At 47.4% G+C, this 18,958-nt stretch overlaps 1 protein-coding gene across 8 annotated transcripts; it reads left to right on the top strand.

The window, feature by feature from the left end:
- Positions 1 to 1,231: 1,231 nt before the first annotated feature.
- On the top strand, positions 1,232 to 17,880 carry Hexim2 (hexamethylene bis-acetamide inducible 2). Of its 8 annotated transcripts, none has more exons than XM_006534231.4 (3): positions 1,232 to 10,066; positions 12,007 to 12,113; positions 16,159 to 17,188. In XM_006534231.4, the coding sequence occupies exons 2-3, from the start codon at positions 12,051 to 12,053 to the stop codon at positions 17,035 to 17,037; spliced, it is 942 nt and encodes a 313-aa protein (XP_006534294.1). In that variant the 5' UTR covers positions 1,232 to 10,066; positions 12,007 to 12,050; the 3' UTR covers positions 17,038 to 17,188. The 8 variants fall into 8 exon arrangements, with proteins under 8 accessions (XP_006534294.1, XP_006534293.1, XP_006534292.1 ...); XM_006534230.3 differs by lacking the exon at positions 1,232 to 10,066 and adding an exon at positions 10,974 to 11,063 and having other exon boundaries at positions 16,159 to 17,183; XM_006534229.2 differs by lacking the exon at positions 1,232 to 10,066 and adding an exon at positions 11,007 to 11,088 and having other exon boundaries at positions 16,159 to 17,183.
- The last annotated feature ends 1,078 nt before the right edge of the window (positions 17,881 to 18,958 follow it).

Here is an 18,958-nt window from a genome sequence, read left to right on the forward strand (position 1 = left end):
AATGGCAAAGTGCTTGCCATGAAAGCTTAGGAACCGAGTTTGTTTGCTCCCTGAGCCCACATAACAAAAGCCAGGTGGCTTGCTCTTGTAATTCCAGCCCTGGGGAGGTGGGAGGACCCCTGGGGCTGGCTGACTAGTCAGTTTAGTGTAATATGTAAGTCCCAGTGAGAGACTCCATCTTAGGAAAGAGGGAAGGATCCTGGCCATGGTGATACATGGCTGTAATCCCAGAACACAGTAGGAAGAGGCAGGCAGATGGTTTTGAGTTCAAGACCTATCTTGTCTACATAGTGAATTCCAGGCCAGCTAGCTAGGGATATAATGAGATGCTATCTCAAAAAACAAGACAAAACAAAAACACAAAACAAAAAAGGTAGATAGCTCCAAAGAACAATGGCTGAAGGTGTCCTCTGGCCTCCACATATATGCCACATGCATGTGCACATTAAGAACATGCACAAAATAGACAAAATGGACAGTGACTGACACATAAGCTATCTTCTAGTTTCCACATGTTTATGTGCACCCGCCACACATACACACAGCCACACACATATATACATGAACGTGTCAATAAGGAAAGATAGCTGCAGGAAAACTCTGATATACAGGGGGCTGGAGAGATGGGGTAGAGTTTAAGAGTCGTTGCTTTTGCAGAAGACCTATTTCTCAATACCACATGATGGCTCACAACCATTTATAACTCCAGTTCCAGGGGATCTAATACCTTCTTTGGACATCCATGGTACCAGGCATGCTCCAGGAATACATACATACACACATGTTGGGCAAAACACTAATACAAATACATCTTTTAAAAAGTGATACTCTCAGCCGGGCGTGGTGTACATGCCTTTAATCCCAGCACTCGGGAGGCAGAGGCAGGCAGATTTCTGAGTTTGAGGCCAGCCTGGTCTACAAAGTGAGTGCCAGGACAGCCAAAGCTACACAGAGAAACCCTGTCTCGAAAAACCAAAAAAAAAAAAAAAAAAAAAAAAAGGTGATACTCTCTTGGATGTGGCAATGAACTCTTGTAATCCCAGCATCTGGAATGTGGAAGCAGGGAACTCAGGAATTAAAGGCCATCCTCTGCTACCCAACATGCTGGAGGTGAGCCTAGGTTACAGGTGCTGTAGGCCTGACAGTTGCTACTGGCTCTACCAAGAACAGTAGCTTGTTTGATCAGGATTTTACTTTTCACATCACTCAGAATAAAGATCCTCTGCATGGGGAAAATATGAAACTTGGCCCTTGTCTTCTTGAAGGGAGTAACTTTGTACATTTTCACAGGTGACTGAAATAAAAATTCCACTTTACTCTCACATAAAATGTAAATAGCTGGTGTGTAGTACTTTAAAGCCAGGTATAACTTGCACCCCTACAGTCTCGGAACTTGGGCAGTAGAAGAGTTTTCTGAGTTTGAGGCTAGCCTGAAACATGGTGTGAGGTTATCTCCTGAAACCTTGGGTTTGTGATGTAGGTCAGTGGCATAGCAGACAGAGCACATGGCTAAGCAAACACAAGGCTGGGGTCAATAGTGGGCATCATCCAAGCAAAAAACAATGTATGCTTCACCCCAATGACTTCAAATTAGAGAAGCTGTGCAGGGGATGTGGCTCAGCGATAGGGTACTTGCCTAGCACACACAAAGATCTTCACGACTGGGGACACAGGAGGCAGAGAAACAAAAGGAATCCATAGAATCTAAATCAAAACAAAAAAGCCCCACAACCCAATAGTCTACCTTCAGAAAAGCAAGGGTCAACATTCTAGCACAAAAAGAAGCAGGACACAACCTCTACCCCATAGCTGAGTGGCTGACAACTGATGGCTTCTGGAGGAGGAAGCCTTGTTGTTTGTTGAAGGATGTAGCCCTAGCAGGTCCACCATGTTCCAGTGGATAGCCTCACACCTCTGAATATATAGGAAGTACAACGTGTAGTCAGTGAGCTAGAAAATACATGGAAGGGATTAAGGGGATACTGATCAAATTATAACACCAAATGCATGTATGAAACTAATAAAAATATCTTTTTAAAAAATTCTATTGGGGACTGGAGAGATGGCTCAGGGTTTAAGAGCACTGACTGCTCTTCCAGAGGTCCTGAGTTCAAATCCCAGCAACCACTTGGTGGCTCACAACCATCTGTAATGGGATCCAATACCCTTTTTTGGTGTTTCTGAAGAACCAAAGCCTGGTCAGACGGTGGTGGCACACATATTTAATCCCACCACTGGGGAAGCAGTGGCAGGCAAATCTCTTAAGTTTCTGGCCAGCCTGGGCTACAGAGAGAGTTTTAGGATACCCAAGGGTACACAGAGAAACCCTGTGTTGAAAACCAAACCAAACCAACAAAAACCAAAACAAAGCCCAAGACAGAACATTAGGTAACTGTAAACACACAGTAACCTAAGCTACTCACATGCCTAATGTTTGATAACAAATATTCCCAATGTGGTCAAAGTTGGCTATAACTAGTCAAGTATTTGTACTGAAATGCACTTGCCTTTGTAAGCTTTCTCCACTATTGTGAGATGGGGCCTCAGTTTAGCCTAGGTTAGTCAGGTGCTACTATGAAACCCTGGCTAACCTCAAACCTAGTACAGTTCTGCCCCAGCCTCCTAAATGCTGAGATTATAGGCCTGAGCCAACATACTTGGCCTTTGTCTTCTTGAAGGGAGTTAACTCTACATTTTCACAGATGATTGAAATAAAAATTCCACTTTACTCTCACATAAAATGTAAATAGAAGGCAGGTGTAGTGGCGTATGCCTTTAATCCCAGCACTTGGGAGGCAGAGGCAGGTGAATTTCTGAGTTTGAGGCCAGCCTGGTCTACAGAGTGAGTTCCAGGACAGCCAGGGCTACACAGACAAACCGTGTCTCGAAAACCTCGAAAAAAAAATATATACACACATATGCATACACATATATACACATATACATACATACACACACACACACACACACACACACACACACACACACACACACACACACGAGCGCATTTATTTCTGAGATAGTCTTGCTTTATTGCCCAGATTTGCAACTACCCTGCCTTAGATTTCTGATGGTTCAGGCTATCTGAAAGAGGTGTGTATTTTCAAATGTAACCCTAGTGATTTGGTTCTTGTTGTTGTTTTTTTTTATTTTTGTTTTGGTTTTGAAACAGGGTCTTGCTATGTAGCCCTTCCTGGCCTGGACAACTCACTATGTAGACAGAATTATGCTTGAACTTACAGCGATTCACATGTGTTTGTCTCCAAAGTGCACCACACACACACCCCCATGTATTAATGTACTTTATTGTGCCCAGGCTGATCTCAATTTCTAGACTCCAAAAATCTTTTCCCTTCCCTTCCCAGCAGCATGGCATGTATTAAGCTTGGCTCAGAAAAGCAACTTTTAAATTTGTTTTAAGACAAAGGTCTCCCATGGCTCAGAACTGTGGAGCTAAAGCTGGCCTTCAATGCCTGTCCTCCTGCCTCCTCTCAAGTGCTAGGATTAGAGGTGTGACCCACCATGTCTGGCTCAGTAAAGTATTTAAGGAAAATATTAAATTTAGACTCTGAAATAATATTGGAGCTGCTGACCAAAGGGTAAAAGACAGCTATACTTTGCAGGTAGAAGAAGACAAATGATCTGGAAAACAAAAGTTGAGTCATTGATCAGAATGTCTTAGAATATTGAATGACTACCACTTGGATTCTTGATTTGTTTTGTTTATTGTTTTGTGACAGGATTTCACTATGTAGCCCCGGCTGTCCTGGAACTTTCTAGATACACCAGGCTGGCCTTAAAACTCAAGAGATCTGTATCTGCCTCTGCTTCCTGAGAGCAGGGACTAAAGGTGTGCACTACTAGACCCAGCACCATTTGGGTTCTTATTGAAGATACAAAGGCTGAGTTTTAGACAGATCAGTAATTTAACTTTTGCAAATCTTCCCAATAGTTCCAGATTTAGTTCATTATGTGGAATCCGCAGGAGTCCTTAGGCTCAATCCCTAGCATCTCCCAGCAACTTCCAAATGGGTCATAGTGCTAAACCTTTCATTCCTGTGCTTGGAATTTTAAGTGGAGGCAAGATCAGGAGTTCAAAGCCATCCCCAATTACCTACTGAGTTTGAGTCCAGTCTGGTCTACACTAGATTCTGCCTCAGAAAGACAGTTTTATTTTTGTTAAAGTAAAATAACCCTTTTCTTGAGTTTTGCTTATAAAGAAGAAATTCAATTATGAAAAATTATCTAATGACATGGGACAGCAACTCTAGTTCTATGACAAACCTTTACACACCAACAAACCTCAAAGGCTGAGCTGCTACAGGAAGCTGGTAGTAAATTTTTAAAAACCTAATATGATTTTTCCAGTTCCCAAAAGCAGTGCCAATGTTTTTTTATTTCTTTTCTTTTCTCCTTTTTAATGAGTCCTCACTGTGCTGACCAAGGTGGTGCTCATCATTATTCCCAGCACCCAGGAGGCAGAGGAAGGTTTTCTGTGAGGTTGAAGCCAACCTGGTCTACAAAGGAAGTTCCAGGTCAGCCAGGGTTACACAGAGAGTCTATGTTTCAAAAAACAACAACAACCAGAAAACAGAAGCAAGTAGAGTCTCACTGTGATATACGCTGACCTAGAATTTGCTGTGTGGTCCTGGCTGGCAGTGAACTCTCAGCAATCTTTCTGCTTCGGCCCTCTAAGTGTTGGGATTACAAATATGAGGTGCCACACCCACCTTTTTTTTTTCAAGAATAATAAAAATTTCGGATTAGGGAGATCATTTAGTAGGTAAAGTGGTTGATCACCAAACATGAGAACCAGAGTTTTGCTCCTCAGAGCTTGCTAGCTAATCAAATGTCAGCTCTGGCTTCAGTAAGACCCTGTCTCAAAAGACAAGGTGGAAAGCAAAAGAGAAAGACACCTGACCTCTATGGCCTCTGCATGCATATGCAACCTGCACACATATGCACACACCACACATATACAAGTAAAAATTCAGACTTTAAAGTCTCATCTGAAGCCATTATTTTCTCTCTAGCTTTGACAGGCTATCATGTAACCCAAGCTGGCCTCAAACTAACCATGCACCTACAGCTGGCCCTGAATTCCTGAACCTCTTGCCTTAAGTTTCCCTAGTGTTGCCGGGCAGTGGTGGCATATGCCTTTAATCCCAGCACTTGCAAGGCAGAGGCAGGCAAATTTCTGAGTTCCAGGCCAGCATGGTCTACAGAGTGAGATCCAGGAGAGCCAGGACTATACAGAGAAACCCTGTTTCAAAAAAACCAAGAAAAAAAAAAGTTTCCCCAGTGTTAGAATTACCGAATTACCGCTGTGTGACACCACATCTAGCCCCTATCCCTTTTGTTTTGAGATGAGGTCTCACTATGTAGCTCTGGGCTTGGAACTCAATATGTAGACCAGGCTGGCCTTGAATTCCCAGAGATATGCTAGCCTTCGAGCTGATATTAAATGCATGTTTCACCAAGCCCATTTTCTTTCTTTTTTTAAAGTTTAATTTATGAGTAATTACCTACATGTATGTGTGTGCACCATGTACATGCCTGTTACCTGAGGAGGTCAAGAGTGCGTTGGATCATCTGGAACTGGAGTAACACAGTTATGAGCTACTGTGTGGTTCTTAAGTTTACTGAACCTGGGTTCTCTCCAAGAGCAGAAAGTGTTCTTAACCACTAAGTCATCTCTTCAATCACATAGAGACTATTACTGGTCTTCAGTGAACAAAAGCTATATTCCTGAATCCCAGCCACTTGGGAGAGGCAGGCAAGTATCTGTGAGTTCCATGCCAGTCAGAGCTAAATAGTGAGGCCTTTTCTTAAAAACTGCAGCAGGTATTCAAACATCATGTATGATGGAGAGCGCTTTTAGTCCAGGCAGTCAGGTGGACATCTATGAGTTTGAGGCCAGCCTGGTCTACATACATAGTGAGACCCTGTCTTGAACAAAACTAACAACAACCCAAAACCAAACCAACCAAACAAGCCTACCTTAAGATTTTATTTTTTAATCATGTGTCTGGGTATGTCTGTGCCTCAGGGTGTGTGAGCATGTACAAGCACTCTTAGAGGCCATGTTGGATTCCCTAGAGGTGGAGAGATAGCAGCTGTGAGCCCCCCAGTGTGGGTGCTGGGACTTGAACTCAGGCCCCCTAAAATAACACTTTGCCCTCTTTACCACTGAGCCATCTCTCCAGTCCTGGGGGCTGCTTTAAACATGGAATTCTGCATACCCAGATAATGCCAATGCAACTTTCAGGCAAAAGCAGATTATCAAATTTGGGACTGGAAGGAACATCTTCCTTTTAGTTCTAGAAAATGGTCACTAAGCCTAATAGCATTCAAACAATCTGATCAGAGAAAAAAGCATATGATGGATCACATCTAACCCTAGCTTTGGCTACTTATTGATTTCACAGCCAGTTTGGTCTACACAGTGAATTCTGGGACAGCCAGGGTATACAGCGAGCCTGGTCTCCAGAAGGAAAAAGAAAAAAAGAAAAAAAAAAAAAAAGGATAAATCTCGGGAGTTGGGAGCTTACACAGAGATGCATGTATGTCTCAGAAGCAAGCACTTTCATGGCACCAAGGAATAATTTGGAAATTTGGAGAAGCATTTCTACCTCTGCCCATGTATCCAACTTATAGAGTGACTGGTCTTCACAAGTTGGCTGTCAGAAAAATATAAAATACCAAGGACTTAAGAATCACAACTGCTTTGGTGCCATGAGACACTGATCCTACTCAGTTTCCTTAGATGGCTTTTCTTTTGTGTACACCCCAGCCAAACCTAAAGTAAGGCAGGTCTTATATATGCTCTAGTAAGTTTATTGGTGGAGAGGTAAAAGACAGAGCCTCGTAGCTTCTGAAGACTCTACTTCTAAAGTAGAAAGGGCTGTCTATACAGGTACAGAAGAGTGAGCACTTGAGGTACCGTGAGGGAAGCAGTGTTTCTCCATTCAGAGTTAGAAACTGAGGCAGTTAGGGTTTTCCTGAGCCACTACCTCCTCACCTTGCCATAGCTAATGCTTTTTTGTATTCATTTTGTGTATGAATATGCAGGTCCATATGCATGGGGATGTGCACACTCCTGTATATGGAGGGAGGCCAGAGGGTAATCCTTGGTGCCATCCATCTGTGCCATTTCCCACAGACATACACTTATTTACTGGAGACAAACCCTCTTACTGGTAAACTGTCACTAGCCAAGTACACTCAGCAAACCCCAGGAATCTGCCTGTCTCTGCCTCCCTAACACCCCTTCCCCCCAACAGGGGCTTCTCTGTGTAGCCCTGGCTGTCTTGGAGCTTCCTTTATAGGCCAGGTTAGTCTCAAATGCAAAAGATCCGCCTGCCTCTGCCTCCCAAGAAGAAATGCCCCACCACCTTTTGAGTATGTATGAGTCTACCTGCATAAATGTTATGTGCACCACATGCATGCCTGATACCCATGGGATTCAGAAAAGGGCCCGGGAACTGGCATCAGTCACGTTCTACCTTTGTGGGTGCTGGGAATCGAACATGGATCACTGCAAGAGCAGTAAGTACTCTTACCTGCTCAACATTGCTCTAGGCCCCAGCTTCTTTTAACTTGAGTTCTAGAGACAACTTAGGTCTTCATGCTTAAACACTCACTGGCTGAGTTGTCTCTCCCTCCCATTGTTTGTTGAGATAGGGTCTCACTGTAACTCAGACTGGTATTCAGTATGTCAATCCACCTGCCTCAGCCTCCTAAGTATAAGGATTATACTGAGCACCTCTCAACTACTTAAAAATCAAGGAATGGAAACACTTAAACACTGTCAAACCTTCATTTATAAATGAATAACAAATGTCTGCCGGAACCCCCAGGTCCCCTTTCAGCTCCTGTGCCTATCTGGCTCCTACCAAGTTAAGAGTCACACTTTCCTAACTCATTCCCAACTCCCAGTCTCCACTCCTGAGCAGGCTATTGCAAGTGCTGTTCCACCCAGCCACATCCCTTTCTTTCTTTCTTTCTGAGACAGGATCTTAACCTGCAGCCAAGGTTAGCCTCCAATTTTGTGGGTACCTTTGCCTCTGCCTCCCAAGTGCTGGGATTAGCATGAGGCTCCATACCAGGCGCCTCATCTTTTCTTGATCAGGGCAGTGAACATGACAAAAATGGAACTACAGGATGAGCACTGCACTGTGGCTTCAGTTAGTGTTGGCTGCTGATGGGAGCCCTAGGCTAAGGCAGGTGGGCTCCCATAAAATTTAAGGCCAATGAACTCTACAAAGCAAGTCCGAGGCCATCCCAGACTACAGAGCAAAGCCATGCCTCAAAAACAAAAACAAAACAAAGAAAAAAAAGGCACAGTTTGGATTAAGAACTTTAATAGGGGCTAGGGATGTAGCTCAGTTGACAGGATACTGCCTAGAGTGCACAAAGCCCTGGATTCAATCTCTAATACCACACAAATTGTGTACGATGGCACACTCCTGTAATCTCAGCATTCAGCAAGCATAGGCAGGAGTTCAAAGGTCTTGGCTACAGAGAGTTTTCAAGGCTAGCAAGAACTACAGTAGACCCTGTCTAAATTAATCTTAGTCATGACTGAATGCAATGGTATACACCTGAGAACACTTGAGGGGCTCAAGCAGATAGTTCCAGGTCATGGGTGAGAGCAAACATAACAACAATAACCCCATTAGGAGAACAGCCAGATGGCTCATTGTGTAAAGGCACTTGCTACCAAGCCTGACAACAGGACGTTTATCCCCGGACACCCAGGTGGTAAGAGAACAGACTTACAAATTCTGACCTCCACATGTATGCATATGTAAACACAAAGGAAGTAAATAAATAATATTGGGTTTGGTGGTACCTGCCTACAATCCAAGGACTTAGGAGGCGGAGGAAGGAAGTTCAATGCCAGCTTAAACTACAGAACGAGTTTAAGGTCAGTCTGGGCTATCCGAACCCTGTCTCAAAGGAAAAAAACAAGTTGATATACTAGCTCATACCTGTAAATCTAACACGTGGTTGAGGCAGAAGGATTACTCTGCCTAGGGTAGAGTAAGAAGTCTCAAAAAAAACCCAAACCAGTCAATAGTGAGCAGGTATTTCTGTTTGTTGTTTTGTTTGCACAGTAGACTTTAAAATTTTTCTTCAAACCATGAGGTATGGAGGGAAAAATTAGTTATAGCTAGGAAGCTCTCACCCCATTTAGGACTATTCAAGTTTCACTAGTAGCCCTGGCTGGCCTGAAACTCTCTATGGAGAGCTGGCTGGCCTCAAATTTAAGAGATCCACCACATCCAGCTGGAAAGACTTTGTTTTTTTTATTAATACAAGGGGCAGTCCTTCAACCCTGAAGAAACTTTCCCGGGTCCTACTGTTAAAGCAAGGGCCTAGGAGTTAAGACCATCTATAACTAGCAGTAAAATTCATTACAAGGTACTCACAGGTATCAATGGCTAGTTAACCACCTACTTCAGAGCCTTACCTGGGCACAATTTTAACTGACAGCTCAACTACAAAGCTATCATTTGAAGGTGTAGTCTGGAAATCTTTAAGAAACAAGTTCAGTAAGAGAGCCTTTTAAATGCTGGCAGTGCTATAATGTTAGGTTGTAAGTTTATTCGAGGTCTCCCCTATATCCTATATAACACATAAAGTAGATCAAAACTGCCATTTCTACTTAAGTACTTTCTGCATCTACAGAAGAGATGGCTTCAGTAACAATGAGACAGTGGCACAGAAAATACTCTTTTTAGTTTGTGGAACAAGACTTTAAATGGGACATGGTGTAGGCTTACAAAAAAAAAAAAAAAAAAAATCACATCGGAATTAACTCCCTTTGCCCTTGTAGCACAGCCTCTTCGCCCCTAAGTTACGGCTCAGATTTCAAAATGCAAGCAGATGTTTTTGAAGTACCCGAAATGGGCCACTCCGTTTCTATTACTGGACTGTAGTGACTGAAATTATTTTCTTTCCCCCAACCCTTCAAAGGGCATAACCCCATCCCTTTGGCGTGAAATTTTGAAGTGGGGCGACACACTTCAGGAGTTTCCAAAAGCGGATGCTGACGTTCGAGGTCAGGCCATTGGGAGAGTCGGGGCTCGATGGGAGAAATCTTGAGGGCAAGAGAGCTCAGAAATTTCCAAGCGCTAAGCTCGAGCTTTCCACGTGCCCAGATCTAGTTGGTCCCAGGGGGAGTTGGTGGCTGTTATAGAAGTTAGAGGGTTGTTGCTTTTCGCAGCCCTGAGAAGTGGGATGGACACGGTGTATGGGGGTGGGGAGGCGGGTGCAATCCGGCCGGGCAACCTCGGAGCCTCCAGCTCACTAGCACTGCTCAGGGCATGCGGCCAGAGTTGCAACCTCGGCCCGTCCCTGCGAGCCAGGGTCTCCAACTGGCGTCGCGCCCACCTCGTCCTTCAGATGGGGGTCCGGCTACGCCGGGCCTGGCCGCCATACCCGGGATGAATGGGGGTGACGAGAGGCCTTGGGCAGACCTCGGCCTCAGGATCACGTCCCGGTGGAAGCACAGCAGAGGGGAAGCCGTCTTACTGGCCTCTCCTCTGCTGGGATCCCGGGAAATACGCGGTAATTACCCCAAAAGGCCGCTCTCAAAGGCGAGGCGGAGAGGCTGCCGGGACGGTTTGAGGACTGGGCTCGGCCGGGGAGACGCCAACCTTCACCCTTCCCAGCCCCCGACCCAACTCCCCGCCGTCTCCCGGCGCCGCCACTTCAGGCAGCCCACTCGGCCCGGCCTCTCCCCGCGCCCGGACCACCCCCCATGGGGTGCTCTCACTGCGCAGCGAGTCCCTCCGCTGCCTCCTCCCAGCCCAAAATGGCGGCGGCGGCGGCGGCCCCCGAGCTGCTCGTCGCCTTCCTCAAGGCTAGGGAATCCCTCCGCGCGCAAGCCCCGCCCCCGCGACCGGATCTCTATTTCTCCCTGGTAAAGCCTAACGCCATCAATGAACTCTTTAATTGAGCTCTGACAGGGCGGGTCCAGTTGTGCTTCCGCACAGCTAGTTGTTGACAAAAGTCGGGAGACTGGCAGACAAGCGACCCAATCAAAGAAGAGATCGGTGAGCGCGGGACGTTCACGCAAAGGCAAATAGGTTTTTTTTTTTTTTTTTTTTTTTTTTTTTTTTTTTTTTTTTTTTTTTGGCGTTCCTGGGCATGGTTGTTGACGTAATGGGAGCTTGAAAGTATCCTGGGCAGCTTTCCTAGGGTGGAAGAACTACAACCCCCAGCAGCCATTGCGCTGCCAGGCTGTCCTCTTCGCCCCTCCACCTCCCCCCCCCCCCATCTTAGGGCTTTAGCGGCTTGGCCAGAGCTGCTGCTACTGCAGCAAGAGATAGGGCAGAGGCGTTGAGACTCTCATGGACAGGCGGTCGCACAGAAAGACACACAGAGGTAGTGGTGTACACTAAGCCCTTGACAGCAAATAGGTCAGTCCCACCTTCGTTAAATCTCCCTGCCAGGACTTTTCCCTCCTCCAAGAACTCCATTTTTACTCCCATTGAATTTTTTTTCTTCTTCTTTCTGTCAGCTGCATGTAGTTTGAAGACTTCTTCCCTTTAGCTCCCCGTTCCTTGAGACAGGAGAGAAGCCGTCCAGGCCCTGTAGACAAAAAGACTTCAACCATAGGCTCTGACCAGGTCCCAACCTAGAGAGATTGAAGGTGGTCAAGATAGGGGCTTCCAGGAGCTACAGACCCACCCTCTCCACAGCATCCCCCAAGCAGTGTCCTTTCTGGGTGACAGAGCTCAGGCCTACCCTCCTAACTGCCAGCCTGTCTTTACTTATTAGGAGAGCAGAGGCCCAGGGCCTCTGCTCTCCCACTTGGTCCCTTGCTGGCTAGCAATGTGAAGACTAGAGTATGGAAACAGCCTTCCGAGTCTTCACTTGAAAGTGAAGGCCATGCAGGTCTGGGGCCACAAAATGGCTGCTGCTGCTGTGACAAAACAATTCCTGACCAACCAGCTTCTGCCTAAGGACTTAGGTTTCTGTTGTTGTTCAAAGCAGGTGACAGTAGTTAAAGACATCATCTGCTGCAAGAGTAGGAGAAGATGGCCACTGTGAACCATACCAACTGCAACACAGCGTCACCAGCTGCTCTGGAGGAGGCCAAGGTAAGTACCCACCCTCCCAGCCACCTGAAAGCCCTAAACGTGGGGTCAGATAGCTGAAATCCTAGGGCTTTTGTTGTTTTGTCTTGTTGGTTGGTTGGTAGATTTAGAAAACCAGTATTTTATTTTATTTTCGTTTGTTTGAGACCTTGAGGGGGGAGGTGGGGGGGGGTGTCTTTCTGTGTATCCCCAGCTGGCCTCGAACTTGCAACAACGTTCTTCTTCAGCCTTCCAAGGGCTAAAATTACAGCCTGCACCACCACACCCAGCTAGAAAGCCAGTGTTTTAAATGAGTCTGTACTGTGCTCTGGGAAGTAGGCCAGAATGTGATTCAATGATGGCTCATGAATTCCTAAAAGCCCTTCAAGGTAGATGTTATTTCCAGTGGACAGAAGCTGAGGTTGGAGAGCTGCACTACCTTTTCCAGAATCAGGCAGCCTGTGAGGAACAAAATTCCACCTTACATTTAGGGTCTTCTGATAACAGTACCTTGTCTCTCAATGACAAGTGACCTCAAGGACAAATAACTTGGTTAGAGATTTTGCACTTAAAAAAAAATTTATTTTTTCCGGGCTGAGAACCAAGAATGAGTCAAGACAAGAGATTTCGGTGTACAGGTTGACAGGCAGGGCAGGAAAACCTCAGAGGAGAGGGAGAAAGCGCCTAAGTCCTCAGTAAATGGCAACTTAGTATGTGGGCTGACAGCAGGAACCCACAGAGTCCCAGCCCATGCTGGCTCTCGGTGGCCCTTATCCATCACCACACTTCCAAAATAGCAGAGAGCCAAACATCAGAGAGTTGGTTTCTGTTGTTATTGTTGTTGTTGTTGTTGTTGTTGTTGATTTCACAATGCTAGGAATTGAACCCAGGGCCTTGCCAATGCTAGAAAAGTGCTTTATCATGGAGCTACACCCCAGGCCTTTGCTGTTATTGTTGTTTGCTGGGTTTTGTTTTTGTTTTTGTTTTTTTGACAGCGTTTCTCTGTGTAACAGCCCTGGCTGCCGTGAAACTCGATTTGTAGACCAGGCTGGCCTGTAACTCAGAGACATACTTGCCTTTGCTTCCTGAGTGCTGGCATTGTGTGTGTGTGTGTGTGTGTGTGTGTGTGTGACAGTGTTTAACTCAGAGAGGCTTTTAACCCATTTAAGCCTAGTCTGGGTTTCTTATGGCGTTTGTCAAGTAAGGCTACAAGAGAGGGTGAATGTCTCGTGCAGGTTACAGAGCAGAACTTATCTTTTATAGTGATAGTGGTGGAGGGTCAGAGCTTCAAAATGGAGACAATGAATAAGCAGAGGGACAGAGCTGGCTTGGTTTTAGGCCGGAGTCACTAGGGAACTAAGACTGGGAACAGGAAAATGACCGGAAACATACAATAAGCTATCCTTAGATCCCTGTACGTTGTGTCTGTAGGTGGGCAGCAGAGCCATCTTAGTTTGTTTAAACCACCAGTAAGACAAGGCCAATTCCTTATGATCTGATTGATGATCTTCCTGCTACAGGTGAAGGGACACTGCAAATATCTCACAGCGCGCAAGTACGCACACACACACACACACACACACACATGCACACCCCTGGAATCCCCTTAGGATCTCTGAAACACCTAATGAGGCAGTCGGCATGATGCTTCATGTGTGTAATCCCAGAACTCAGGAGACCGTGGCAGCATTGCTGAGACCAGGCTTGGCTGCAGAACGGGTTCCAGACTATCCTGGGCTACCAAGTGAGACCCCAAAACAAACAGCTTGTCTCCAAAAGCAGACCCCCCCCCCCAGGTCCCCTGCTCAGAGGCCAGCAAGATGGCTCAGCAGGTAAAGTTAGTTCTCGTACCAAGACCAACAACCTGAGTTCAACCTCCAGGATCTATAGAATAGGAAGGAAAAACCAACTCCCACAAGTGATCTGTGACCTACACATACACACACACACACAAGCCATGTCCTTAGGATGCGTCTGTATACACACATACACACTTACATAATAAGTAAAACTGTAAAAAAGTGACCCTGCTTAGATGCTACTGTGAGAGTGGTTATTATTAGAAATCTCTCTAACCACAAACTTAGAGCAATTCGTTCCCTATCCTCACACCCAGGACTCCTGCCCCTCACCACACAGATAAGCAGATGCCCCTTGTGTGCACTCCCTCCCTCCTTCCCACCCTCTCCTCTTCCTCTTCCAAGGTCTCCTTGTGTAGCCCTGGCTGGCCTGGAACAGGCTGGCCTTAGACTCATCTGCTTGCCTCCTGTCACCAAGCCCTGGGATTGATGGATTCTCTCCCCCTCTTTAAAGCTCTGAAATCTGTCTGCGACCGACCTCCCCTTGGTTAGGACCTCTTGCTACCTCATACAGTCCATAAATAGAGAGACAACCGTGTGTTCACCGAACATCGGGGTAAAATGTTGCGTTCTTAGGGGATGAAGATATTTGATAAGTAGTAACACGCAGGGTGCTATCTGTGAGGTTGCCTGTGTGACAGGATAGGGTAGCTGGGAGAGCCACTGTCATAGGATCTTCAGGGAGAGCGGCACTGAAGAGGCAACATTACAGCTGAAGCGTGGGCAATAGGAAAGGATCCACCGTGCAAAGAGCTGGAAGCTGGATTGGTTATCTAATTCTCAGGGAGGGGGCGGGGAGTCCCTGTTCAAAAGTTATTAAGTTCAACCCCCACCCCCATCCCCCACCCCCCACCCCCGGCCTAAATCCTAGCAACTCTGGAGGCCGAGGCAGGTGGACTTGCCTGGATAGAGTGAGTTCAAGTTCAGCCTGGAGAACTTAGTGAGACTTTTTTTTTTTTCCAAGACAAGGTTTCTCTGTGTATCCCTGGCCATCCTGGAACTCACTCTGTAGACCAGGCTGGCCTCAAACTCAGAAATCTGCCTCCCAAGTGCTGGGATTAAAGGCGTCCGCCACCACTGCCTGGCAGTGAGACTCTTATTTCACAATAAAAGCTAAAAGGGTAGGAGTATAGCAGAATGACATCACGCCTGCTGAGCATGCTTGAGACTCTGGCTTCAATGACCCTACAAAGTTCAGAGCTAGTCATAGGTTCGTGTACCTGTTATTGAGGCTAAGGCAGGAGGTTGGTGAGTTTGAGGCTAGCCTGGACTACACTGAGAAGACCCCAATTTCAAGAAGAGCAGAGCATTAAACCAAGTATGAATCTCTTTTGAATGTGGGTACCCGTGGTGGTGTTCGGGTCACCCAGGCTGTCCTTGATCCTGGCTTGGAGTCCTGACCCTCCTGCCTTTGCCACCCTAGTGCTGGAATTTACAAGTATCCACAATTTACAAGTTACCACATCTGGCCTCCCTGTCTTTCATTTGATTGACTAGTGCTTGTGGAAGGCTACTCTAGATCTGGTGTCATTCTGGACATTGACGTGACCAGTAGCTCAGTTAATGGCTACTCAGGATGCATGAAACTCTAGCTTCCATCCCTAGCACTACAGAAACCCAGCAATCCATCGTTCAGGAGGTGAGGGCAGGCAGATCAGAAGTTCAAGGTCATCTTTGGTTGTGCAAGTAAGTTCAAAGCCAGCCTGGTCTATGGAGATGCTATGTCAAAAAAAAAAAAAAAAAAAAAAAAAAAAAAGAAAGAAAGAAAGAAAGAAAGAAAAGAAAAGAAGGCCGGGCGTGGTGGCGCACGCTTTTAATCCCAGCACTCGGGAGGCAGAGGCAGGTGGATTTCTAAGTTTGAGGCCAGCCTGGTCTACAAAGTGAGTGCCAGGACAGCCAGGGCTACACAGAGAAACCCTGTCTCAAAAAAAGAAAAAGAAAAAGAAAAGAAGAAAAAAAAAAGAAAAAGAAAAAAAATCAAGAAAGAAAGAAAAAAGAAAAAGAAAGAAAGGGCCAGTGGCAGTGAGCCAGGCAGGTGAAGTGCCTTCCTCCCCACTAGAAGAAAGATAGTTAATTTAGTAAATTGTTATAAAAGGGAGAGGGACTAAATAGAGACCACTTGAGACAGGTATGAGATGCCTGCATGGGCTGGGAAGGACTCCCCTCCCAGGGCCATGTGATCTGTGACCCACCCTCCTTCCTCTCTCTAGACTTCCGGTGGTCTTCGGAGCCCCCAGATAGCCCATGAGCCTCATGACTTCGGTGGTTCCCAGCTTCTGCCATCAGGACAGGAGATCCAATCAGAGGATGAAGGGACTGTCCCCGCTGGCGATGGCTCAAGTTGTAACATTAGGGGTTCTCGAACCCAGAGCCCAGGGGGCTGTTCGGTGGAGGCGGTGCTGGCCCGAAAGAAGCACCGTAGGCGGCCATCGAAGCGCAAGCGGCACTGGCGGCCCTACTTGGAGCTGAGCTGGGCCGAGAAGCAACAGCGAGATGAGAGGCAGAGCCAGAGGGCCTCTCGGGTCCGTGAGGAGATGTTCGCCAAAGGTCAGCCCCTGGCGCCCTACAACACCACCCAGTTCCTCATGAATGATCGTGACCTGGAGGAGCCTAACCTCGATGTGCTTCACGGGCCCTCCCACTCTGGCTCCGGTGGGGAGAACGAAGCAGGGGACAGTGATGGGCAAGGCCGAGCCCATGGGGAATTTCAGCAGAGGGACTTCTCTGAGGCCTATGAGCGGTACCACACTGAGAGCCTTCAGGGCCGCAGCAAGCAGGAGCTGGTGCGAGACTACCTGGATCTAGAGAGGCGTCTGTCACAGGCTGAGCAGGAAACTCGGAGGCTCCGGCAGCTGCAGGGTTGCTCCAGCAGGCAACCCTGTCAACAGGTGGAAGAGCTGGCTGCTGAGGTGGAGAGGCTCAGAACTGAAAACCAGCGGCTGCGTCAGGAGAACGAGATGTGGAACCGAGAGGGCGGCTACTGTGACCAGGAGAAACCAGCCTCAGAAGGGACCCCTTGGCCCAAGGTTGAAGCCCCATTTCAGACCCACACAGGCCAGCTGGGTCATAGGGAGGCAGGTGACAGATGAAAGCTACTCCCTGTCTCCACTGAGAACTGCTAAGACAAGGTCAGAGTTTCCCCTGCCATTTTCATGGTTGGATCTTTAATGTCATCTAACTTTTTACACAGCAATTAAACAACCTTGTGAGAGCCAGTGAGAGTGGCTACAATTGATTTCACTGGGGCTCTTCTTGTGTTCAAGCTTCCTTTTTTATTTTTAAAAAAGTACTGTGCACCACATGTGCAGAGGCCAGAAGAGACCTTTGGATCCCCTTGGGACTGGAGTTGCAGACAGTTGTTAGCTGCCCTGTGGGTGCTGGCAACTCTACCTGGGTCCTCTGGAAGAGAAGGGGCCCCTAACTTCCGAGTCGCCCCTCCAGCCCTCTTCATTTTCTAAAGTTTCTTTGTATTCTGGAGGAGTTTCAGATAGCTGAGGCTAGCCTGCCTGATCTTCCTTCACTTCCCCAGATGTGGGATTGCAGATGGGCACCACTCACTCTGCCCGGCTTGTGTCATGCTGTGGCTCAAACACAGGGCTTCGTGGATGCTAAGCAAGAGCTCTGGCAACTGCAGCAGCACGTCTCCAGCCAGAGCTGAGAGGTGATGGGTCAGGGTGAAGAGACCGACCTCACTGTTCTCTTAGAGGACTGCAGTTTGGTTTCCTCCATCTATCTGCAGGTGACTCACAACTGTGTGTAACTGCAGCTCCTGAGGATCTCGTGTCCTCTTTTGACCTCTTGTCACACACACACGCACACACACACACACACACATGTATGTACATACCTATGTAGTGCATATGCACACATAAATATGTAAAGACGAAATCCTGCAAAAAATAAAAAGAACTTGTGGCCTGGGAATAAAGGTTAGTGGTGGCAGTGTACTTGCCTAACACACTGGAAGCATAAAGTGTGCCCTCTGTCCCAGAGAGGTCTCTGTTCCCCCTTCTCCAAGCCTGGAGAGACAGCCAACTTCTAGATGGGTCCCCATTGGTTCCCAAACCACTCGTGCGTCTGAGCGATCACCCTGCACTGAGGGAGTTAGAGCTGGGGGTGGGAGCTCAGTCAGGAGCCTTCAGGTTGAGCTAGAACCTGATATTCCAGTTGCCGAATGGTAGTGGGGTTATGGGGTAAGGACTGTAAGTCCAGCCTTCAGGCAGGAGGATCACAAGTTCCAAACCAGCTTGGGCTACAGAATGAGACCCTCCTGGAGGAGCTGGAAGCTTCCCTGGGAGGAGAAGGCCAGGCCTGGAGTTTGTTCAGACGTCATTCCCAGTCTCCGGGTGTTCTCATCACAGTTGAGAGGGCCGAGCCTCTCATCTTGACAGCCCTTCACCTAGGTTAGGTAGTACAGTTTATCCCCTTACCTTCCGGGGATGGGCGTGGTGGTGGTGGGGCCATTTACAAATAAGTACTCAAGATCCACAGCTGGCAGAGAAAGGTAAAAGGGACAGCGAGTGGACCCTCAGCAGAGCTTCCCTGTAGGGCTTTCCTGCTGCCTGCCTCCACATCCTCCTATTGGCCTGGTGTGTGATCAGTTCCCTGTGTGAGCCACAGGCCTGACTCACTGTGCAGTGGAGGGAGTCCGTGGAGTGAACTCGGAGATGCAGTCTGCCCCTCTACCCCTCCGGCAGATCCTATCCCGGTGTCATCCCTGGCTAGTACCAAGGGTAACTGCAGTGGTCACAGAAATTTAGCTCACCAGTGAGCCCCTGTCTCTGGCCCCAGCACAGGGAGGAGCATGGACCTGGAGGACTTGGTTTGCTTCCCCCTTCCCGAGGTTTGGAACGACCACGTTAGGCAAGAGAAGGGCCCAGTGCTGGGAACTGTGAAGGATGGAAATGTTGACAAACCCTGCGCATTGCCAGGACAACTTTTATTTCTGTACCGCCACACCCAGGCCTGCCCAGCACCTTCTACAACAGACTAACAACTGACTAGAGGGAG

This window comes from Mus musculus, chromosome 11, assembly GCF_000001635.26.
Source record: "Mus musculus strain C57BL/6J chromosome 11, GRCm38.p6 C57BL/6J".
Classification (NCBI taxonomy): Eukaryota; Metazoa; Chordata; class Mammalia; order Rodentia; family Muridae; genus Mus; species Mus musculus.